General features: G+C 45.2%; 1 protein-coding gene across 3 annotated transcripts in view; it reads left to right on the top strand.

The window, feature by feature from the left end:
• Positions 1-12,078, top strand: part of LOC139273931 (kinectin-like) — an 81,937-nt gene extending 69,859 nt beyond the window's left edge. For 2 of the 3 annotated variants that reach the window (XM_070891005.1, XM_070891012.1), the window contains exons 10-11: positions 6,620-6,787; positions 11,444-12,076. In XM_070891005.1, coding sequence (XP_070747106.1) covers positions 6,620-6,787; positions 11,444-11,653 — 378 coding nt within the window. In that variant the 3' untranslated portion in view covers positions 11,654-12,076. Of the gene's footprint in view, positions 1-6,619; positions 6,788-11,443 lie in introns of all 3 variants that reach the window. The other variant, XM_070891020.1, reaches the window with a different exon arrangement.
• Positions 12,079-25,887: the final 13,809 nt, after the last annotated feature.

Here is a 25,887-nt window from a genome sequence, read left to right on the forward strand (position 1 = left end):
AGATCGTGTTTGACTAACCTGATTGAATTTTTTGAGGAGGTAACCAAGAGGGTCAATGAGGGTAGTGCGTACGATGTAGTATATATGGACTTTAGCAAGGCTTTTGATAAGGTCCCACATGGTAGACTGGTCATGAAGGTTAAAGCCCATGGGATACACGGCAAAGTGGCAAGTTGGATCCAAAATTGGCTTGGAGGTAGGAAGCAAAGGGTAATGATTGATGGATGTTTTTGTGAGTGGAAAGATGTTTCCAGTGGGATTCCGCAGGGCTCAGTGCTGGGTCCCTTGCTTTTTGTGGTATATATCAACGATTTAGATTTGAATATAGGGAGTATGATTAAGAAGTTTACAGATGACACTAAAATTGGCTGTGTGGTTGATAATGAAGAGGAAAGTCATGGGCTGCAGGAGGATATCAATCTACTGGTCAGGTGGGCAGAGCAGTGGCAAATGGAATATTCAGAGAAATGTGAGGTGATGCACTTTGGGAGGGCTAATAAGGAAAGGTTTATACACATTAAGCAGTAGGCCACTTAATAGTGTAGATGAACAAAGGGACCTTGGAGTGCTTGTCCACAGATCCTTGAAAGTAGCAGGCCAGGTGGATAAGGTGGTTAAGAAGGCATACGGAATGCTTGCCTTTATTGGCCGAGGCATAGAATATAAGAGTAGGGAGGTTGTGCTTAAATTGTATAATACTTTCGTTAGGCCACAGCTTGGAGTATTGCGTGCATTTCTGGTCGTTGTATTATAGGTCGGACGTGATTGCACTAGAGAGGGTGCAGAGGAGATTTACTGGGATGCAGCCTGGAATGGAAAATCTTAGTTATGAGGACAGATTGGATAGGCTGGGTTTGTTCTCATTGGAACAGAGGAGGTTGAGAGGGGACCTCATTGAAGTGTACAAAATATTGAGGGGCCTGGACATAGTGGATAGTAAGGATCTATTACGAGGGGGCATAGTTTTAAGGTGGTTGGTGGAAGGTTTAGAGGGGATTTGAGGGGGGGCTTCTTTACGCAGAGGGTTGTGGGGATCTGGAATTCGCTGCCTGGAAAAGTGCTGAAAGCAGAAACCCTCACCACGTTTAAGAGATGGTTGGATGGGCACTTAAAGTGCAGTAACCTGCAGGGTTACGGACCTAGAGCTGGTAATTGGGATTAAACTGGATGACCTTTTGTTGGACAGCGCAGTTAAGGGGCAAAATTAAAAAGGTTATTAGGAATGCTAAGTATTGCAGGGAATAGAATACGGCCAGGGTGATCTCCTGGACTCGTTTTGATCGCCGGATGGGTTGGAGAGGAATTTTCCAAGATTTTTTTCTCCCTGAATTGGCCTGGGTTTTTATGTGGTTTTTGCCTCTCCCAGGAAATCACATGGCTCCGGTTGGGGTGAAGTGTAGAATGTTTCAGTATAAGTGGTGTCGCAGTTGGGTGAGGTGGACTGGTTGGGCTGGGTGCTCTTTGCCTTTCCGTCATTGTTCATAGGTTTATATGTAACCTTTAGGGCTGCTGACCAATTGCCTTGCGGCTCTTTGTCGGCCGGCGCGGACACGATGGGCCGAAATAGCCTCCTTCTGCGCTGTAAATTTCTATGTTTCTATGTAAGCATGCATGGTAAAGCACATAGTTTCCTTTTAATAAACTGTCAATTCGTAGCAATTGTTGTGATTTAAATAATGGATTATATTTTCTACATACATTCTCATGTAAGGTATGCAAGATTTAGAAGTGAATTTTCCATCTAGTGGGGATAATCTATTAATTAATTATCTCTTCATATCGGTTTATGAAGGATGACAAGCAAAAGAGTTTGAGTAATCTCAATCTGATTCTTGGTGTACATGATTTCACTGCAGAATTTTCATCTCCTGTTCGAGCCTGATACAAAATATAGTGGAATTGTCTTCTGAAATTGAGGTTCAATGTGTAGGACTGCTGTTGGCATATTCTATTGGCCTGGATTTTGTGGTCAGCAGCGAAGTGACAGCGCTATTCGCTGACCTGAAAGAAAGCTGCCGACAAAAATCTAGTGATCTTGGTAACGTGGATTTCACCTTTCCCGACATTAGTTTGAATCCGATGTCAGCTCTGGGGGATCTCCAGCGTCGAGCAACAGTGATGTCACCAAACGAGCTAAGCAGCCAATCACATTGAAAAATTCTCTCAGACAAACCAGGAAGTAAAATACACTGATTACATGGGCCCTTGCTGTCTGAAAAAGGATAGTGTGTTTAAACTTTCACACCAAGCACAGTAATGCAGCAAGTAAATAAAAACAGAAAATGCTGGAAGTTTGTCGATTAGATTTCCAGCATTTTCTGTTTTTATTTCATGTTCCAGGATCTGCAGTATTTTGCTTTTGTAATGCTGGAGGTAAAGCTGGATCTATCTGGTCTCCACTGATTAAAGTGCAACTTGTGAAAAGCGTGGCATTAAGACTCCTCTGCCATTTCTCCAGCCTTTTAGATAGCTTTATCTGGGCCTTACCAGGTTTGCTTTTCATGTAAAATAAACTTCTCTCCCTTTCCCCTATCCCAGTGACAGACAATATTCTAATTTGGGTATCCGTAGGACTTCATCACTTATTTTCTATTCATAAACATTCATATTGTAGATCCTCCATGGCGGTTTCCCATATTGAGGAGTTTATGCTGTTGCAAGTGGGAGGGCCACTTTTTTTAAAAGTAAATTTCAGTCATTTAAAATCGGGTCTCTGAGGTGGTGGATTGACACTGATAACAATGCTCATCTTTTGTGATTAAACCTGTTGTCAGCTGTTTTAAAGCAAAACATTTTTTTTTTTAAATTACATTTTAAAATGCTGCCCTATTGCATTGGTTCAAGGTAGATTTTGCATTGTGATATGCAAACAGCGGAAACTCTGACAAGGGAGGGGGGGGGGTGGGGGGGGAACACTTCGCAAAACAGGCGCAATTTTCACCGAAATCGCTGATTGCACCCAGAGCGGAAACTCTACCCCAATAGCAATTCAGCTGGTTTTTGTTATAGAATATAAAGACTTGCTCGGAGTCATTTCCACCTGAACACCTCATCCCTTACTGGTTTTCTACTCGGCTTTTTCTATGTTTGGCTGTCTTATTGACTGTAATTGTAGGAGAGGTACGAATGCATTGTGCATGTACAGGGGTTCGAGGGATATGGGGATAGGGCGGGAAAGTGGAGTTCAGTTAGATGATCAGCCATAACCGTATTGAATGATGGAGCAAGCTCGAGGGGCTATATAGCCTACTTCTGCTCAGAGTTCTTACGTTCTTGTATTCACATTATATGTTTTTAAAATTGACCAGGAAATTACATACACAGGGGCGAAATTGCCACTCACCCAGATTGGGGGTGGTAAATTTCCGGGGCCGGGACTTTTATCGCCCAGCCCGGAATTCCCACCCTGAACGCAGAATTGCGCCGTACGCCCCTCAAAAGGAAGCGGAGCGCTGTCTCTGGCGCTACGTGGAACAGGCCAGCGCTACATGGATACTGTGTGTAGTGCTGACGTGTTACAATGCCTCTCCCTATCCAATAAAGGGGAGGGCCGCTGCGCCCTCTGCACGGCCACCACTGAGCCACCAGAGACAACTACATCCTCCCAGCCAGTTCTGTATCCAGCCCAATATATTATCACTAATATCAGAGGCTCCGATCTTATAGAGAAAGAAGCCCCTTGTGCAGTACCTTGTCAAAAGGTTTTTGGAAATCTAAGTAGACAATGAGGATAAGAGGTAAGCCATTTAGGACTGAGATGATGAGAAACTTCTTCATTCAGAGAATTGTTAACCTGTGGAATTCCCTACCGCAGAGAGTTGTTGATGATGCCAGTTCGTTGGATATATTCAAGAGGGAGTTAGATATTGCCCTTACGGCTAAAGGGATCAAGGGGTATGGAGAGAAAGCAGGAAAGGGGTACTGAGGTGAATGATCAGCCATGATCTTATTGAATGGTGGTGCAGGCTCGAAGGACCGAATGGCCTACTCCTGCTCCTATTTTCTGTTTCTGTTTCTGACAAGCGAGACCGGGCAAGCAGCCCGACACTGAAGACAGAGTGCCGGGCTGCATGATGGCAGCCTGGTCCAAGCTAGGGCTGACACAAGAGTCGGCCGACCAACAAAGGTGGTGGCCCAAAGCGCTAAAGGCCTCCCCTTTAAATAACGACCCGGGAGCGGATCTCCGCCAGCCCCGCATCACGTTTTGTTAACCTGACCTGGCGCCTTCAAAGTGAAACTTTACTAACTTTTATTAAACCCCTCCTCCCCAAAAATACCAAATTTGTTGAATCCATATCAAAAAATCAAAACTGCAAAAAATGAAATACTGAAAACCAGAAAGCTTATTTGGTCATACATTATTATGCATTTGTGAATGAACCCTGTGCTGGATCTATCCAATTAATCACACTTCCCTGCCATTTCTCCATAGCCCTGCTGATTTTTTTCCCCTCATGTATTTACCCAATTCTTTTAAATCTTACTCTTGAATCTGCTTCCACATCCCTTTCAGGCAGTGCATTCCAGATAACAACTCAAATCACAACTCGCTGTGCAAAGGAATGTTCCCTCATGTCGCCCACCTCTTTTTATTTATCAACTTGTCTCTCCATTCATTTAGGAGGGGGAAAATAGAGTATGAAAGTAAGCTTGCAGGGAACATAAAAACTGACTGCAAAAGCTTCTGTAGATATGTGAAGACTAATGTAGGTCCCTTGCAGTCGGAATCAGGTGAATTCATAATGGGGAACAAGAAAATGGCAGATCAATTGAACAAATACTTTGGTTCTGTCTTCACTAAGGAAGACAGGAATAACCTCCCGAAAATACTAGGGGTCCGAGGGTCTAGCGAGAAGGAGGAACGGAGGGAAATCCTTATTAGTCAGGAAATGGTGTTAGGGAAATTGATGGGATTGAAGGCTGATAAATCCCCAGGGCCTGATAGTCTGCATCCCAGAGTACTTAAGGAAGTGGCCCTAGAAATAGTAGATGCATTGGTGGTCATTTTCCAACATTCCATGGACTCTGGTTCAGTTCCTATGTAACCCCACTTTTTAAAAAAAGAGGGAGAGAAAACGGAATTATAGACCGGTTAGCCTGACATCAGTGGTGGGGAACATGCTGGAACCAATTATTAAAGATATAATAGCAGCGCATTTGGAAAGCAGTGACAGGATCGGTCCAAGTCAGCATGGATTTATGAAAGGGAAATCATGCTTGACAAATCTTCGAGTTTTTTGAGGATCTAACTAGTAGAGTGGACAAGGGAGAACCAGTGGATGTGGTGTATTTGGACTTTCAAAAGGCTTTTGACAAGGTCCCACACAGGAGATTAGTGTGTAAAATTAAGGCACATGGTATTGGGGGTAATGTACTGATGTGGATAGAGAACTGGTTAGCAGACAGGAAGCAAAGAGTGGGACTAAACGGGTCCTTTTCAGAATGGCAGGCAGTGACTAGTGGGGTGCCGCAGGGTTCAGTGCTGGGACCCCAGCTATTTACAATATACATTAATGATTTAGATGAAGGAATTGAATGTAATATCTCAAGGTTTGTAGATGAGTGTGGCAGTGCGAGCTGCGAGGAGGATGCTCGGAGGCTGCAGGGGAACTTGGACAGGTTAGGTGAATGGGCAAATGTGTGGCAGATGCAGTATAATGTGGATAAGTGTGAGGTTATCCACTTTGGTGGCAAAAACAGGAAGGCAGATTATCTGAATGGTGACAGAATAGTAAAAGAGGTGCAACAAGACCTGGGTGTCATGGTACATCAATCATTGAAGTAACGCATGCAGGTACAGCAGGCAGTAAAGAAAGCAAATGGCATGCTGGCCTTCATAACGAGGAGATTTGAGTATACAAGCAGGGAGGTCTTACTGCAGTTGTACAAGGCCTTGGTGAGACCACACCTTGAGTATTGTGTGCAGTTTTGGTCTCCTAATCTGAGGAAGGACATTCTTGCTAATGAGGGAGTGCAGCGAAGGTTCACCAGACTGATTCCCGGGATGGCAGGATTGACCTATGAAGAAAGACTGGATCAACTAGGCTTATATTCACTGGAATTTAGAAGAATGAGATGGTATCTCTTAGAAACATATAAAATTCTGACAGGATTGGACAGGTTAGATGCAGGAAGAATGTTCCCGCTGTTGTGGAAGTCCAGAACCAGGGGTCACAGTCTAAGGATAAGGGGTAAGCCATTTAGGACCAAGATGAGGAGAAACATCTTCACTCAGAGAATTGTGAACCTGTGGAATTCTCTACCACAAAGTTGTTGAGGCCAGTTCATTAGATATGTTCAAAAGCGAGTTAGGCTAAACGGATCAAGGGGTATGGAGAGAAAGCAGCAATGGGGTACTGAAGTTGCATGATCAGCCATGATCATATTGAATGGTGGTGCAGGCTCAAAGGGCCGAATGGCCTACTCCTGCACCTACTTTTTATGTTTTTTTGTTTCATAACAAGTATTTATATTATTGATATTGCACCTTTAACGGCCCAGTGCGCTGCACAGGAGTATTAAGACAAAAGTTTGACACCACGTCACAAGGAGAAATTAGGGCAGATGACCAAAGAGTAAATATAAACTTAATTCAGGTGATGTACAATTACCTTTGCAGCTTCATCATCTAGAACAAGGAAAGAGTTCTGCAGAGCTGAACAGACTATCACTTCGGAACCAACTGGCCGCACTGGAGAATCGACATTCCAATATTAAGCTGGAAAATAACCAGCTAAAAAGAGAGAAAGCCAGTCTAGTTGAGCATATCTCTGAATTAAATAAACAGGTATTTTGATATATATATTATATATTTGCCCAGAAATTGTTCAAAAGAATAATGGCGAATTCACAGCGCCTGCTTTTATTAGTGCATAAAAAAAGTGAAGAAATATGCCATGAGTAGCGAATCACCACAAATTACTGGACAGTTTGCACCACTCCGCCAACTTCCGCATGAGCGTCAAGAAATTGCTGGATTTGGGCTGTAAATGCAAGTGAATCACGCCACAACCATTTCGAGCTGGTATTTTATGTCGTAAGGACCCTGTTAATGACATGATTTATGGTCCTGAAATGCCACTCAACCTTGAATGCCTAGAAAGGGAACAATTAAAACAGTGGAGTCTCACTCTTGCAAGTAGTAAATTGTTCCTTAAGATTTTTTTTTAATTTCAATTTTTTTCCCTTATTTTTCCTTTGTCTATTTATCTAATCTTTATTTCCCCTCTCTTTGGGCTCAATTTTCCCCAGTATTTGCACTTTTTTGGGGAACTGGCTGCTTTTTCTGGCCTAACTTAAAAATCCCCAATTTCCCCATCAATTTGCACCAGCGTAACTCAGTTACGAATTTTTTTAAGTCATTTTTTTTTCAGCCAAAGGGGGCGTAACCAGCCACCTACACCGCTTCTGGCCATTTGGGGAAGTTTGGCCAGCTGAGAGTTACTCCAGTTCGGATTAGGCCAGTGTATGTGGCCTGTCCTGAAAAACCTTCCCTAGAGTTAAGGAAATCGGTGTCGGTAAGGAAAGCAGTGCAGCAGATGCCCGGACACACTGAAAGAATTGAAAAACACATAGCAGCAATTTACCTCCAACCCCGCCCGGAGGCTTTCCGGTTCCATTCTCGGGTCCCCGGTTCTCACACACACAGTCCGGTGCCAAGAGAGAGAGAGAGAGTCAGTCCCCGGATTACACACACAGGAAGGCTGTCCGGTTCCATTTTTACCCCCCGGTTCAGAGAGAGAGAGAGCGCCACCGACTGAGAATAGGACCGGACCGAAGACCCTTCGGGTGGGGTTGGAGATAAGGTGGTGCTGTGTGTTTTTCAATTATTTTAATGTGCTGGGAGGTGGCTGTATGCTTCACTTTGCAGCCTTAGCTCGCATTGTGTCCCTGGTTACCTTGGCAGCCCGATCTTTTGGGCGCAGATCAAGGCTCCAACCCCCTCGGGTTAAGCCACACCAAAATGAAGAGATCCATTGAACAACACTTTTTTTGGCGTACTTGGGCCCAAAATAATCGGGCGTAACTCTTCACGTACGCCAAAAAAATGCTTTGGGGGAAAATTGAGCCCTTTGTTTCTTGGTTTCTAATTTGACTCGAAGTCACCCTATTTCTTTCACTGTTGTTTGCTCGGTTTCTTTATCCTTAAGTTTAATTTGTTAAGGAAACAAGCCCATTGGACCAGACATTCATGAGGTCCTAGATGCACCATTATTAATTTGCAATTACAGCATATAAATAAGATCTGAAGGGTGAGGTAAAAAAAAAATCTAATTCACGGCACTCCAGCAACTTTTGGACCATTAATTCATAAAAGCCCAGATAAATCAGAAATTATGGTAGTATTTTGCATCGTGAAACTTACATTTCTTTAAGCCATTATTATGATCACATTTCATCCTGCATCAATCATAATGCATAAAATAGGTTTCAAACCAAAAGTGCTTTCCACATTGCTGATGGGTGCTGAAATTCGTTTTTGAAGTTGATAATTTCAATATAATCTGGTAATAGCTATAGTCCAATATCAATAAGATGAATGAACAGGATTCCAAATTATCAAGCAGGACTACTGGAACTTGTTTTTATTGCAGATTTCCTGAATGTTCCACCCATTTACCCTGGCAAAAACTATTCCAATCTGTCACCAACTTGCCCCTCATTGTTTTTGCTCTGGATAGAATGCTGCTGCATGTTCTAGTCAGGGGGGGTCGGCATTGGAAAGAGAAGGAAGAAGACTGCCATGGCTAATTGGAAAAGGCAGGTGGTTTAGAAAACAATTCATCAGATTAAGCAGGAGTGCCATCTCTAGTTGTCCTGAAAAGGTGGTGATGGACCTTCTCATTGAACCACGAGTACTCATACGATGGTGTTACATAGGGAATTCCAGAATATCGACCCAATAACAGCGATGCATATCCAAATCAGGTTGGTGTGTGACTTGCAGGTGATGCGGCTCCCATGGAGTTGCTCCTGCTGTCATTCTCAATGAGGGAAAGGTACTACTGTTCAAGTAACTGAGTTGTTGCAGTGTCTCCCTGTAGCTAGTACACCAGTGATGGTCTGTTCCGGATCATCCAAAACTATCCCCGCCTCAAACCTGCCCTTAAGGCATTGATATGGCTACTGTAGATAAGTTTCTGATCATTGGTGACTCCCAATCATTCCGAATGCTGGGTAATTGTGTACAACTTCAAATTCTCCTCATTCCACTGATATTGCAATATAAGCTATGCAACTGAGGGGACATACATAAAGGACAAAGGGACACCAGACTGTTGAATTCTCGCCGGTTAGCCTGACATCAGTAGCGGGGAAAATGTTGGAATCAATTATTAAAGATGCAATAGCAGCGCATTTGGAAAGCAGTGACAGGATCGGTCCAAGTCAACATGGATTTATGAAAGGGAAATCTTCTAGAATTTTTTGAGGATGTAACTAGCAGAGTGGACAAGGGAGAACCAGTGGTTGTGGTGTATTTGGACTTTCAAAAAGTTTTTGACAAGGTCCCACACAAGAGATTGATGTGCAAAATTAAAGCACATGGTATTGGGGTAATGTATTGACGTGGATAGAGAACTGGTTGGCAGACAGGAAGCAAAAAGTGGGAATAAATGGGTCCTTTTCAGAATGGCAGGCAGTGACTAGTGGGGTACCACAAGGTTCAGTGCTGGGACCCCAGCTATTTACAATATACATTCATGATTTAGACAAATGAATTGAATGTAATATCTCCAAGTTACAGATGACACTAAGCTGGGTGGCAGTGGGAGCTGTGAGGAGGATGCTAAGAGACTGCAGGGTGACTTGGACATGTTAGGTGAGTGGGCAAATGCATGGCAGATGCAGTATAATGTAGATAAATATGAGGTTATCCACTTTGGTGGCAAAAACAGGAAGGCAGATTATTATCTGAATGGTGACAGATTAGTTAAAGGGGAGGCCTGGGTGTCATGGTACATCAGTCATTGAAAGTTGGCATGCAGGTGCAGCAGGGTGTGAAGAAGGCAAATGGCATGTTAGCCTTCATAGCGAGAGGATTTGAGTATAGGAGTGGGGAGGTCTTGCTGCAGTTGTAGAGGGCCTTGGTGAGGCCACACCTGGAATATTGGGTACAGTTTTGGTCTCTTAATCTGAGAAAGGACATTCTTGCTATTGAGGGAATGCAGCAAAGGTTCACCAAACTGATTCCCGGGATGGCAGGACTGACATATGAAGAAAGACTGGATCGACTAGGCTTATATTCACTAGAATTTAGAAGAATGAGAGCGGATCTCTTAGAAACATATAAAATTCTGATGGGATTGGACAGGTTAGATGCAGAAAGAATGTTCCAGATGTTGGGGAAATCCAGAACCAGGGGTCACAGTCAAAGGATAAGGGGTAAGCTATTTAGGACCGAAATGAGGAGAAACTTCTTCACTCAGAGTTGTGAGCACGTGGAATTCTCTACCACCGAAAGTTGTTGAGGCTAGTTCGTTAGATATATTCAAAAGGGAGTTAGATGTGGCCCTTACAGCTAAAGGGATCAAGGGGTAGGGAGAGAAAGCAGGAATGGGGTACTAAAGTTGCATGATCAGCTATGATCATATTGAATGGTGATGCAGGCTCGAAGGGCCGAATGGCCTACTCCTGCACCTATTTTCTATATTATGTTTGATATGACTCCATTTATAATTAAAGTATATTGTAATTAAATTAACATATTGACCACTTGGGAAAAACAATTACACTCCTCATCAATCTAGCTCAGGAATGGGCAGTTACTTGGGGTGGAGGGCCACTTAAGTTTTGGTGAGCTGTCGAGGGCCGCACACCAACCACGAGGTCCGGTGTAAGCCACTCCCCAGCTTCTGCCGCTGGAAGAGCTAACGCGCAGCAAATTTGAAGGGACTGCACAAAAAAAATTAGAGGGAGCATTACATAAACATTGCACAAACGTAAACATAAATTCTGATAGTAGTTAGACACTATCTTAAATGCACAAAATGCGGTGCTGCTCAAACAGGCTGGATAGATTGAACTGGCGGGTCGTATATTGCCCGTGGGCCGTATTTTGCCCACAACTGATCTAGCTAGTCCGAGCTGATGTACGAGTCAAATATCTTTCACACTGAGCAAAGAATGGGTTGAAAAGATATCTCAGCATAGTAAAAGTAGTGGTGATTTTGGTAGCTATTTATTCTGTTTTAGTACTGTAAGTTATGACAGTAGAAATTGAATTAACATGGACTTGATCATAATGTAAAATAGCAGGAAAGTTGCAGTGTGCATGATTAAATGAAAGTGCCCAACTGCAGTGGGGAGAAGTCATCGAATCCTGTAATTGTCAAAAAGGAATAATTCAGCTAGGTGTAAATATTCATGTAGGACTAATAACATGTTCATAATACCATACTTTCTGACATTTGATGTGTGATGTCTGCTCCATTGCTAAATACAGATCTCGGAAAAAGATGATGAAATTCTTCACATGAAAGGACACGTTCATACACTAGCTCAGGACCTAGGCAGTCTGAAATCCCAACTCAAGATGGAAAGTTCTCTTCGGTCAGAAAGTTGGAAAGAGATTTCTAGCATTGCAGACACCATGAAACAAGTAGCAAGCACAATAAACAAATGGAACAAAAGTCCCACTTCAATTATTTCTTAATTTTGCCAAACAATTCATGCTATTTTAATGGTTGAGTATTGGTGTGGTCTTTCAATGTAGTCTGAAAAAAAGAGACCAGGGAGAAGGGAGTGGGAGTTTTCTATCCCGTGATAAAAGTATACTCAATGAAGAAAGGAATCTGGTAGAACATTTCTGAATTTACATGACGCATAGTAAGGTGGGCTGCAAATCTTTATTTTTAAGGCCTTCCATATTATGAAAGCTCAAATGAAACATTTCCAAATATGGCAATATGGTCAAGTTAAACACTGTCTTTTATTTTAGAATTAAACCTAGTATGTATATACTCAGTTCTGAGCAATAAATATGTTGATAAGTTTCAAGTTACTGTTGTGCAATTTGAAAGAGTGTGACTTATATAGAGCTATGCTATACAAACTCAACATTTTCAGTATTTGGTTGTAAAGCCTAAGTTGCAAAAGGAAAAACAAATCCAAATAAAATATTGCTCTGATCTTGAGAATTTCATTACATTGCTTGTAACTTCCAACCCCATATCCTCTCCATCTCAAACATTTCCTATTTTCACTTCCATAACATCGACCACCTCCTTCTCTACCTCAGTCCATCTGCCACTGAAACCCTTATCCATGCCCATTTCATCTCCAAATTCAACTATTGCATTGTACTTTATGTTGGCCTCTCGTTGTCCACCTTCCATAACCATCAGGTGATCCAAAACTCTGTGCTGGATAGAATACAAGCAGCAAAGTCCTGCTCGCCCATCATCCCTATCCTCACTGACCTACCTTGGCTCCTGGTTGCACACCACCACAAATTTAAATTTCTCAATCTTGTGTTTAAACCCCTTCATTGCCTCACCCCTTCCCATCTCTAATTTCTTCCAGACCTGCAACCCCTCCCTAACCCCCAAACTCTCATTTCCTCTGACCTGTATATCTCTCTTCCCTTTGCCTCACCACGGACAGCTCTGCCTTCGGCCACGTGTCCCACGCTCTGGAATTCTCTCCTCCGCCTCTACACCTCCGTCTCGTCATTTAAGAATCTCTTAAAAGTCCATCTCTTTGAAAAAGCTTCTAGTCACCCCCTCATATCTCCTTCTGTAGCTCGACTCCATTTCTTGATTATGTTTCTAAGAAACGACCTGAGACTTTTACTACATGTTAAAGGCATGTTAAAAGCACTATATAAATGCAAGTTATGAAAATAAATCAACAGAACGCAATGTGGATAAGTTGTCGGGTGCTGATGTCATGCAACCGATGGCATGTATCTTTGACTACAAAGGTCGGAGGAGGTAGCACATGTTTTGGCCATTAATTGTTCAAAATCCTTAAATGTGAACATTCTGGCATGGGACTGGAGAGTAAGCAATATAGCATCTTTGTTCAAGAAAGGGAGAGAGGAAAAGAAAAATTGGGGGACTGTAAACCAGTTAGTCCAATGTTAATTGTGGGCAAACTCTTAGAATTCAAAATCAGAAATAAAATTAGTAAGCATTTAGAAATGACAGCCAGCATAGATTTGTTAAAGGCAAGTCATGAAGTCATGTTTGACAAATTTAACAAAACCTTTTGAAGATGTAACCAATAGGATAGATAAAAGCGATTAAAGTAGATGTCGTGTATATAGATTTTCAGAAGGCATTTAATAAGATCTTTCACAAAAGACTTGTGCGAAAAATGTAAGTGTTTGATGTAAGAAATAAGCATGGATAGGAAGTTGTTTAATCAGCAGGAAACACAAAGGGTAAATGGTAGATGATTAGATGGCAGAAGGATGGAAATGGTGTACCACAGGGTTTCTTGGTTTATATAAACGATTTTGACTTGAGCATAGGGAACACAATCTCAAAACTTAGTGACAACACAAATTTAGGTGGTTTGTCAAAGCAAAGAGTACTGGAAAAGACTTTAGGAAGAAAAAGGTTAGCTGCATAAGCTGACAAGTGGAATTTAATGTGGATATGAGAAGTAATAATTTTGGGAGGAAACACAAAAGTATATACTCAATGGAAAGATGCTGAAGGGTGTGGATGCAAGTGCAAGTGCTGAAGACAAAACTATAAAAAAGGCCAGCAGCATTTTGGGTCTCATTAATAGGAGCATATAGTGCAAGAGTAAAGAACACTGTTCAGGCCACAAATGAGGTAGTGTGCTTAGTTTTGGGTGCTCCATTTTAGAACGAACAATAAAATTCAAGAACACAAGGATGATGCCACAGATGGGGAATTATAGATATGAAGAGAAAGTTGAGATACAGGAACTAATTCCACTGGCGCAGAGAGAACAAAGGAGACAAGAAGTTTTTTTAAATTCTGGACGTTTTAAAATATATTTGTTCTTGGGATGTGGTGACGCTGACAAGGCAGTATTTACTACCCGTCCCTTGTTGCTCCAAGAGCATTAAGAGTCAACAGTGTATTGTGGAACTAGAGCCACATGTATGTTATGTAGAGATGGCAGGTCACTCCCTGAAAGACATTGGTGAACAAGTGTGACTAAAGAAAGACTATTTCGTGGAGAATTGGTGATAACTGCTCATTAATTTAAAACTGTCGAGTGATAAGAGTGGGCAGAAATGTCTTTACTTGGTGAGTTATTGCAGCATGGAATGCTTTCGAACATAATAGGAGCAGGAGTAGGCCCCTCGAGCTCACTCCACCATTCAGTATCATGGCTGATCTGATCTTGGCCTCAACTCCACTTCCCTGCCTGCTCCCCATAACCCTCGACTCCCTTATTGTTCAAAAATCTGTCTATCTCCACCTTAAATTGATTCAATAACCCCAGCCACCACAGCTCTCTGGGATAGAGAATTTCAAAGATTCACGACACTCAGAAGAAATTCCTCTTCGTTTCCATTTTAAATGGGCGACCCCTTATTCTGAAACTATGCCCCCGAGTTCTAAATTCCCCACGAGGGGAAACATCCTCTCTGCATCTATTCTATCAAGCCCCCTCAGAATCTTATACATTTCAATAAGATCACCCCTCATTCTTCTAAACTCCAATGAATTTAGGCCCAACTTTCTTAAGACAATCCCTTCATCTCGGGAATCAACCTTTTGAACCTTCTCTGAACTGCCTCCAATGCAAGTATATCCCATCTTAAATAAGGAGACCAAAACTGTTGCAGTACTCTAGGTGTGTTCTTACCAACACCCTGTACAGTTGTAGCAGGACATCCTTACTTTTATACTCCATCCCCCTTGCAATAAATGCCAACATTCCATTTGCCTTCCTAATTACTTGCTGTACCTGCATGCTAACATTTTGTGTTTCATATACAAGGACCCCCAGATCTGTATGTACCACAGCATTTTGTAATCTCTCCCCATTTAAATAATAATTTTGTTTTTTATTTTTCTTACCAAAGTGGATAACCGTACATTTTTCCACATTATACTCCAGCTGCCAAATTTTTGCACACTTAGCCTATCTACATCCCTTTGCAGATTCTTTACGTTCTCCTCACAACTTGCTTTCCCACCTATTTTTGTATCTTTTGCCAAGAGGAGTGGCTACGGTAGAGACCATTGCATCTTTTAAAGAAAAATTGGACAATATTTAAAGCAGAGGAAGATACAAGACTATAGGAAAACGTGGCAGTGGGATTAGGTTTAGATTGCTCTTGTAAAGAGCCATCAGACACAATGGGCTGCTTTTGTGCTGCAAATTTCTACAATTCTGTTTCCAATTCCCACCTTTATGTAGTCAATCTCAGACTTTTCCCTTCATGGCCTTCTCTGTCTTTCCCTGTCCATTGACTTTCCACAAGACATCTATTACAGCGCAAAAGATTCCCCAAACTATCTGGTTTATACTTGTTGATTACATCCACCCCAGTTCCCACATCTCTGCACCTCCTCTCAAAATCATTGGGCTCGAACTTGGTCAAAGCCAAGGCCCGCCCAAAGGATTGCCGAGAGACCCGGTGGCAAAATAACGACTTACGCCGTCAATCTGGGCAGCAGTGGGCAGGAGCTCCCAATCTCGGCAGCAAATGCAATCCTCGCCAAAGTGCCACAGAGGATTGAGTCGGGCCGAGTAAGGGGAGAAAACCTAAAAATAAAAAATCTTCACAAAAATAAAAGCACTGGAACGAACACCTTCAAGGGACCCCATATAGATAAAATCGCTGGAAAAAAAAATTAAAAGAAGTTCACTAACCTTTTTTTGCAGGTCGTCTTATTTACCGTCCGGGTTAGACCTGCCTCCACCCAACGGTCCTTCCGCCTGCTGCCGCCAACCCTCGACCGGAGGAATCTGCCAGCTTGGCGAGCGGAGGTCACTTACACGACTTGCCCACCAGCAGGCAGTTCCCAGCTGTTACGCTCATAATAAGGGATTCAACATACTGTATGTAATGAGTTAGCTCCTTTAATTAAACTCCAGAGTGTTGGTACATCGTGGGAGGCCTGCTTATATACAGTGCTCCCAATGGATGCTGGGGGTCCTTGGGACTCCAACAGGTTGGCCCTCTGGTTATGGTGTGATACAGGTTGCCAAGGGTTATGTATATAACATCACTCCCTCCCAAAGTCAATAGTACACTTATAAACAGGGTGAGACGATCTGGGGCTTTTCGCTCCCTTGTCGATCGTCTCGGTACAAATGCAGGTGTGGGTGAGTTGGTTGGTTCTTCGCCGGGCTACTGGGAATGGTGAGCTCGGCTTCGTGGTCAACCATGATGTCAGTTGCCATTTGTGTGTGTATTGGAGGGTCGAAATTAGTGGTGTCCTCTTCGGGTAGCTCGTGGCTGTTTGTGAACCGCAATTTGGTTTGGTCCAAATGCTTTCTGCACGTTAGCCCGTTGGCCAATTTGACCTGAAACACCCTGCTTCCTTCTTTGACTATGACCGTGCCGGCAAGCCATTTGAGACCATGTCTATAATTGAGTACAAATACAGGGTCATTGACTTCAATATCGCGTGACAAGTTTGCGCGATCATGGTACATGCTTTGTTGATGCCGTCTGCCCGCGACGTGATCATGGAGATCAGGGTGGACAAGAGAGAGCCCTTTTGAGCGCCCTTTTCACGAGCGGCTCGGCTGGGGGAACCCCAGTGAGCGAGTGGGGTCTGGTGCGGTAGCTGAGCAGGACTCGGGACAGTCGGGTCTGCAGAGAGCCTTCCGACACACGTTTCAAGCTTGGTCATTGGATGTGGGCTTGAACGGGGCAGATGTGACATGCTTGATCCCATTGTAGGTCATGAAATCCTTGAATTCAGCACTGGTGAAACAGTCTATTGTCGGTGACAAGGACATCTGGCAGGCCGTGTGTGGCAAACATGCCTCGTAGGCTTTCGATGGTGGCGGTGGACGTGCTTACAGACATTATTACACATTCAATCCATTTTGAATAAGCATCCACAACAACCAAGAACATTTTGCCTAGAAATGGGCCCGCAAAGTCAACGTGGATCCTAGACCACGGTTTGGAGGGCCATGACCACAAACTTAGCGGTGCCTCTCTGAGAGCAAGTGTTGCATTGGTGCACGCATGACTAAGTCTGAGTCGATGCCAGGCCACCACATATGGGATCTGGCTATGGCTTTCATCATTACTATGCCTGGGTGGATACTGTATAGATTGCGTATGAACATTTCTCTGCCTTTCTTACACGATTACCCCACAAAAGACAGTCCGCCTGTATTTCGGCTTTGCGCCTCGAACAGCTTGATCTCTTCCTGCATCTCCGCTGGAATGCTGAACCAGGTCCCATGGAGGACAGATTTATTTTTCCACTAGGGACAGTAAAAGATCCTGGCTGGCCGTAACAGTTGGCTTCTCGTTTTCGAATGCATCCATCACTAAGAGCAAGTCTGCAGGCTGTGCCATTTCCACCCCGGTGGTGGGCAATGGTAGCCGACTGAGAGCATCAGCGCAGTTCTCTGTGCCTGGTCTGTGGCGGATTACATAGTTGTATGCCGACAGCGTGAGTGCCCATCTTTGGATGCGGGCAGAGGCATTGGAGTTAATCCCTTTGCTCTCTTGAGAATAGCGATACGAGCAGCTTATGGTCAGTTTCAAGCTGAAACTTGAGACCAAACAGATACTGGTGCATTTTTTTCACCCCGTAAACGCATGCCAGAGCTTCTTTTTCAATCATGCTGTAAGCCCTTTCGGCCTTGGACAAACTCCTGGATGCATAGGCGGCCGGTTGCAATGTTGTAACCTGTTGTAACACACACCCGACCCAGTATGATGACACATCGCAAGCTAGCACTAATCGTTTACATGGGTTATACAGAACAAGCAGTTTGTTGGAACATAACAGATTTCTGGCTTTTTCCAAAAGCAGCCTCTTGTGATTTCCCCCATACCCAGTCATCTCCCTTACGCAGTAGTACATGTAGGGGTTCTAGCAAGGTGCTTAACCCAGGTAGGAAATTAGCGAAATAGTTGAGGAGTCCTAGGAACAACCACAGCTCCGTCACGTTCTGTGGTCTCGGCGTGTTCTTGATGGCTTCCGTCTTGGCGTTGGTGGGTCTGATGCCATCTGCCGCGATTCTTCCTCTTAAGAACTTGACCGCTGGTGCTAGGAAAACACACTGAGCATTTCAATCCGAGTCCCACGTGATCTAGCCCTCTTAGAACCTCTTCCAAGTTCTTCAAGTGTTTGATGGTGTCCCGACCGGTGACCAGTATGTCTTCCTGGAAAACCACGGTGCGTGGAACTGACTTTAGCAGGCTCTCCATGTTCCGTTGGAAAATTGCCGTGACCTAGTGAATCCCAAACAGGCATCTGTTATAGATGAACAGACCTTTGTGCGCGTTGATGCAGGTGAGGCCTTTTGAAGATTCCTCCAGCTCCTGCATCATGTAGGCCGATGTCAGGTCCAACTTGGTGAACATCTTTCCTCCAGCCAGGATCGCAAATAGGTTGTCTGCCTTGGGTAGCGGGTACTGGTCCTGTAGCGAAAAACAGTTAATTGTTACTTTATCTTCCCCACAAGTTCTGACCGTGGCGTCGCCTTTGAACCGGAACAATCGGACTGGCCCACTCGTTGAACTCCACCGGCGCAATGATGCCTTCTCGCTGCAGCCTGTCCAGCTCAATTTCCACTTTCTCTCGCATCATATATGGTACCGCCCGTGCCTTGTGGTGGATAGGCCCTGTGCCGGGAACCAAGTGGATCTGCACCTTCACCCCCGAGAAACTTCCAATGCCCGGCTCAAACAACGACGGGAATCTGCTCAGAACCTGGGCACATGAGGCATCGTCGACGGACGAAAGCGCTCAGATGTCATCCCAGTTCCAGTGGATTTTTCCCAGCCAGCTTCTGCCGAACAGTGTGGGGCCATCCCCTGGCACAATCCATAGTGGAAGTTCGTGCACTGCCCCATTATAGGAGACTTTTACTTCTGCGCTGCCAATAACAGGAATCAGCTCTTTGGTGTAAGTTCTTAGGCCCAAGCTTAGCCCAATTCACACCAAGCTATGTGCCTTGTTGCTCCACAGTCTGTCGAAGGCCTTTTTGCTCACTATGGACTGACTCGCACCCATGTCCAGTTCAACTTTAACATGATCGGTGGACATTTCGTGGTAAAGGTGTGTACCCCGTATACTTCTGCCTCCTCGTTTCGAGTCTCTAGTTCAGCCTGATCCACCATGGATCGATCTTGCTCTGCAACGTGGTGGTTTGCAGGGTTTGCAGCTCGTCTGCACATTCACTGGAGGTGTCCCATTGTTCTGCAGCCTTTGCACGCACAATGCTTGAAGCGGCATTGATGGGCCCGATGATCACCTCCACAGCGCCAACCAGGTGTTAACTGCCTCGCATTAACGATTGATGGTGGACTCTGGGTCAACGGAGGTTGTGCAGCTGCCGGTGTGTACGTGCTGCCATATACATTCCTGCTTGAAAACGACATTACTTTGTGCACAGCACAAGCCGAAGCCTCTATGCTGCAAAATTTGTTTGGGGTTATCGCTGGTGGACATTAATGCCTGGGCTATTGTTATGGCTTTGCTCAGATTCGGTGTTTCAACAGTCAATAGTTTGTGAAGGATAACCTCATGGCCAATGCCAAACACGAAAAAGTCTCTTAGAATTCAAAGAATCCATCGAATTCGTAATGTCCTGCAAGGCACCTTAGTTCGGTGACACAGCTCGCCACCTCCTGGCCCTCCGACTGTTGACACGTGTAGGACCGATACCTCGCCATCAAAATGCTTTCCTTCAGATTTAGGTGCTCCCAGACCAGCATACACAATTCTTCATAGGATTTGGTTGTTGGTTTCGCCGGAGCTAGAAGATTCTTCATGAGGCCATAGGTTGTTGCCCCACAGACGGTAAGGAGGATCACCCTTTGTTTGGCAGCGTTCTCGTCCCCTTCCAGCTCGTATTGGTCGAGTCGCTCCATGAAGGCCTCCCAATTGTCTCCTCCTGAGAATTTCTCCAGGATACCAACAGTTCTTTGCATTTTCACGTGGTTGTTCGTAACCTCGTCGCCAATTGTTACGCTCATAATAAGGGACACAACTGAGTACTGTATGCAATGAGTACGTGTGACCTTAGCTCCTTTAATTGAACTCCAGATTGTTGGTACAGCGTGGGAGGCCTGCTTATATACAGCGCTCCCAAGGGATGCTGGAATCCCTTGGGACTCCAACAGGTAAGTCCTCTGGTGGTGGGTGTGATACAGGTTGCCAAGGGTTACATACATAACACTAGCAGTACACCCATCCCGCGGGCGGCAGACCTAGAGGAATCTGTCACCGAGGGAAGACCGCCAAAAACATTTGCCGGCAATCGGCGGTAAGGCCACCAATTTCGGCCCCATAGAATCATAGAAATTTACAACACAGAAGGAGGCCATTTCGGCCATCATGTCTGCGCTGGCCAACAAAAAACTATCCAGCCTAATCCCACTTTCTAGCTCCAGGTCCGTAGTCCTGTAGGTTATAGCACTTCAAGTGCACAACCAAGTACTTTTTTAAATGTGGCAAGGGTTTCTGACTCTACCACCCTTTCAGGCGGTGAGTTCCAGACCCCCACCACCCTCTGCGTGAAGAAATTACCCCTCAAATCCCCTCTAAACCTTCTACCTATTACTTTAAATCTATGCCTCCTGGTTGTTGACCCCTCTGCTAAGGGAAAGAGAGTCTTAGCCACTCTATCTAGGCCCCTCAATTATATGCACCTCAATAAGGTCTTCCCTCAGCCTTCTCTGTTCCAAAGAAAACAAACACAGCCTATCCAATCTTTCCTCATAGCTAATATTCTCCAGTCCTGGCAACATCCTCCCCTGTATTCTCCCTAGTGCAATCACATCTTTCCTGTCATGTGGTGACCAGAACTACCCGCAATACTCTAGCTGTGGCCTAACTGGTGTTTTATACAGTTTGAGAAGTTCAATCCTGGAATGTCAGGACCCTCATGGACAACTCCAACAGCGACAGACCGGAACGCCGCACCATCATCATTGCCCGGGGAACTTAGACGCTTCGATGTCGACATCACTGCCCTAAGTGACACCCGGAGGGCAGGGGAAGGCCAGCTCAAAGAACAAAATGGAGGTTACACCTTCTGGAAAAGCAAATCAGAAGAAGAATGTCGCCTCCATGGAGTTGGTTTTGCCGTCAAGAACGAGCTGGTCGACCGCCTCAAGGACTCCCCCTGCGAGATTAGCAAACGTCTTATGACTCTCCGGCTCACCCTATCCCGGAACCAGTGCGCCACAGTTATCAGTTCATATGCCCCAACACTCGACGCAACAGATGAGGCCAAAGAGGGATTCTACACCAGCCTTGAACAATCCCTGTCCCGCGTCCCTACCGACGACAAACTGATCCTCCTCAGCGACTTCAACGCCAGACGACACAGACTTCTGGGGAGGCGTGATTGACAGAAAGGAGGTAGGGAAAACTAACTCCAATGGTACCCTGCTCCTGACAAAATGACTAGAACACGACCTCGTCATCGCCAACATCTTGTTCCGCCAGAGGGACAAGTACAAGCTATCGTGATAACACCCTCGCTCCAAGCACTGGCTCAAGTATGTCATCGTTTGAGCGAGGGATCGCAAGGACATGCACATCACCCGCGCCATGATGGGAGCCGATGACTGCTGGATGGACCACCGCCTAATCCGTTCTGTCATCAACATTAATATAGCCCCAAAGCGACGACAGCAACAGAAGCAGTGCCGCAGAAAAATCAACGCCGGGGCACTCAAAGACCCAGCTAAGAGAGCCCTATACAGCCAGCGCCTCAGTGCAAACCCGACGACCCTCGATGACCCCGAGACACAGAGTGCCCACAACGCCTGGTCTGCCCTCCAGGCTACCATAACCAGTGCCTGCGAAGAGATGCCCGGTCACTCAACCAGGAAACACCAGGACTAGTTTGATGAGAATGACCAGGAGATCCAGGAGCTAATAAACCGCAAGCACAGGGCATTTCTGAACCTAAAGCAACAACCCAACTCGGGAGCAGCAAAACAGCTCTACAATTGGCCGAAGGCCGAGGTCCAACAAAAAACTTGTGACCTAAAGAATAGATGGATGGAGAAAGCACAGGAGATTCAGCAGTTGGGCAACAGCCATGACGCGCGAGGATTCGTCACCACAGTTAAGTCCACCTACGGTCCAAGCACCCAAGGCCCCATCTCACTGCTGGCCAAAAACGAGGAGACACTCATCAAGGACACCGAGGCAGTCAGGACCCGCTGGAAGGAGCACTTCGAAGATCTCCGTAAATCGAGACTCTGCCTTTGACACGAGTGTCCTCGACTCCATCCCGCAGCATGCTACCCATCATCTTCTCAGCAAAAGGTAGAAAAAGCCATCCGTCAGCTCAAGAACAACAAGGCATCAGGAGCAGATAGAATCCTCCGCTGAGGCACTAAAGTATGGCGGAGAAGCACTATTGGCACGAATGCATGACCTCATCTCTCTCATCTGGAAGGAGGAGTGCATGCCTGGAGATCTCAGAGATGCTGTAATGGTGACCATCTTTAAAAAAGGGGACAAATTCGACAGCTGCAACTACAGAGGAATCTCCGTTATCAGCCACTGGGAAAGTCAGTGCTAGAATCTTCCCCAATCGTCTTCTCTCTGTGGCTGAGGAGTTCCTCCCAGAGTCACAATGCGGATTCCATCCACTACAGGGTACAACGGACATGATCTTCTCTTGCAGATGTCACGCTGTGAACAGCACCAACCCTTGTACATGGCCTCTTTGACCTCACAATGGCCTTTGACACTGTTAACTGCAAGGGACTATGGTGCGTCCTCCTCCATTTTGGCTGCCCCCAAAAGTTTGTCGCCATCCTCCGCCTGCTCCACGATGACATGCAAACTGTGATCCTGACAGACGGATCCACCAGACCCAATCCACGTTCGGACCGGGGTCAAGCAGGGCTGCGTCATTGCGCTAACCCTCTTCTTGGTCTTCCTCGCTGCAATACTCCATCTCATGCTCAACAAGCTCCCCGCTGGAGGGAACTAAACTATAGAACCAGTGGAAATCTGTTCAACCTTCATCGCCCCCAGGCTAGATCCAAGACCGTCCCATCCTCTGTCAGCGAACTACAGCACACGGACAATGCTTGCATCTGCGCACAGAGGCTGAACTCCAAGCCATCGTCAACATCTCACCGGGGTGTACGAAAGCATGGAACTTACACTATACATTTGTAATACAAAGGTCTTCCACCAACCTGACCCCGCCATATAACACTGTTCCCCGGTCATCAAAATCCACAGCGCGGCACTTTCGTGGACCACTTTCCACATCTCGGCAGCCTACTATCAGCAAGGGCAGACATCGACAACTAGGTACAACATCGCCTCCAGTGCTCCAGCGCAGCCTTCGGTCGCCTGAGGAAGAAAGTGTTCGAAGACCAGGACCTCAAATCTGGCACCAAGGTTATGGTCTACAGGACTGTAGTGATACCCGCCCTCCTATATGGCTCAGAGACGTGGACCATTTACAGTAGACACCGCAAATCACTGGAGAAATACCAACACTGTCTCCACAAGATCCTGCAAATCCACTGAGAGAATATATGCACCGGCAGTGTTCTCGATTAGGCCAACATCCCCAGCATCGAAGCACTGACCACACTCGACCAGCTCCGTTGGGCGGGCCACATTCTCCACATGTCTGACACAGGACTCCCAAAGCAAGCGCTCTACTCTGAACTCTTCCACGGCAAGCGATCCTCAGGTGGGCAGAGGAAACTTTTCAAGGACGCCCTCGAAGTCTCCTCAATAAAGTGCAACATCCCTACCGACACCTGGGAATTCCTGGTCAAAGTCTGCCCTAAGTGGAGGAAGAGCATCGGGGAGGGCGCTGAGCACCTCGAGTCTCATCACCGAGAGCATGCAGAAAACAAGCGCAGGCAGTGGTAGGAATGAGCGGCAAACCAGACTCCCCACCCAACCTTTCCTTCAATGACTGTCTGTCTGTCCCACCTGTGAGAGAGACTGTAATTCCCGTATTGGACTGTTCAGTCCCCTGAGAACTCACTTTGAGTGGAAACAAGTCTCCTTTGCTCTCGAGGGACTGCCTATGATGATGATACAGTTCAAGCATAACCTCCCTGCTCTTGTATCTATGCCTCAGCTAATTAAGGCAAGTATTCCGTATGCCTTCCTAACCGCCTTATCTACCTGGCCTGCGACCTTCAGAGATCTGTGGATATGCTCTCCAAGGTCCCTTTGTTTCTCTACACTTCTCAGTGTCCTACCATTCAATGGGATTCCCTTTCTTTGTTAGCCCTCCCCAAATGCAGTACCTCACACTTCTCCGGATTGAATTCCATTTGCTACTGTTCTGCCCACCTGACCAGTTCATTGATATCTTCCTGCGATCTACAGCTTTTTTCTTCATTATCAACCACACAGCCAATTTTAGTATCATCTGCAAACTTCTTAATCATACCCTCTACATTCCAGTCTAAATCATTGATATACATCATAAAAAGCAAGGGCCTAGTACTAAGCTATACAGAAGCCCACTGGAAATATCCTTCTAGTCACAAAAAGACCCATCAACCATTACCCTTTGCTTCCTGCATCAGCCAATTTTGGATCCAACTTGCCACTTTGCCCTGGATCCCATGGGTTTTTATTTTCGTGACTAGTCTGTCATGTAGGACCTCGTCAAAAGCCTTGCTAAAATCCATGTACACTACATCAAATGCACTACCATCATCTACCCTCTGTTTTACTTCTTAAAAAAATTCAATCCAGTTAGTCAGACATGACCTGCCCGTAACAATTCCATGCTGTCTTTGATTAATCCGTGTCTTTCTAAATGAAGAATTATCCTGTCCCTCAGAATTTTTTTCCAATAATTTTCCTACCACAGAGGTTAGGCTGACTGGCCTGTAATTACTCGGTCTATCCCTTTTCAAACAAAGGTACCACTTTAGCAGTCCACCGGCACCACAGAGGAGTGAAAAATGATAGTCAGAGCCCCTGCTATTTTCTCTTTTGCTTCTCTTAACAGCCTGCCTGGGATACATTTCATCCAAGCCTGGGAATTTATCCACTTTCAAAGCTGCTAAACCCCTCAAGAAGATGCAAAGTGTTCATAAAAACCATACCCACGTCGTCTGCCTCCACACACAGATTACCTTTATGGTTTCTTAATAGGCCCTACCGCAGAGAGTTGTTGATGCCAGTTCAGTGGATATATTCAAGAGAGTTAGATATGGGCCTTACGGCTAAAGGGTTCAAGGGGTATGGAGAGAAAGCAGGATAGGGGTACCGAGGTGAACGATCAGCCATGATCTTATTGAATGGTGGTGCAGGCTCGAAGGGCCAAAGAGCCTACTCCTGCACCTATTTTCTATGTTTCTACTCTTTTGGTTATCCATTTGCTCTTAATGTATTTATAAAACATCTTTGGGTTTTCCCTGATTTTACTGGCCAAAATGTTTTCATGCTCTCTCTTTGCTCTCCTAATTTCCTTTTTAATTTCACCCCTGCACTTTCTATACTCCTCTAGAGTTTCTGCAGTATTTAGCCCCCAGTAACAGCCATAAGCCTCCCTTTTTTTTTCTTTATCCTACCTGGTATATTCCTTGACATACAGGGGCCTCTAGATTTGTTAGTCCCACCCTTTTTCTTTAAGGGAACATACTTGCTCTGAACCCTCCGGATCACCTCCTTGAATGCCTCCCACTACTCTGACACCGATTTACCTTCAGGTAACTGTTTCCAGTTCACTTTGGCTAAATCACCTCTCAGCTTATCAAAATTGGCTTTTCCCCAATTGAGAACTTTTATT

Source organism: Pristiophorus japonicus, chromosome 1 (assembly GCF_044704955.1).
Source record: "Pristiophorus japonicus isolate sPriJap1 chromosome 1, sPriJap1.hap1, whole genome shotgun sequence".
NCBI lineage: Eukaryota > Metazoa > Chordata > Chondrichthyes > Pristiophoridae > Pristiophorus > Pristiophorus japonicus.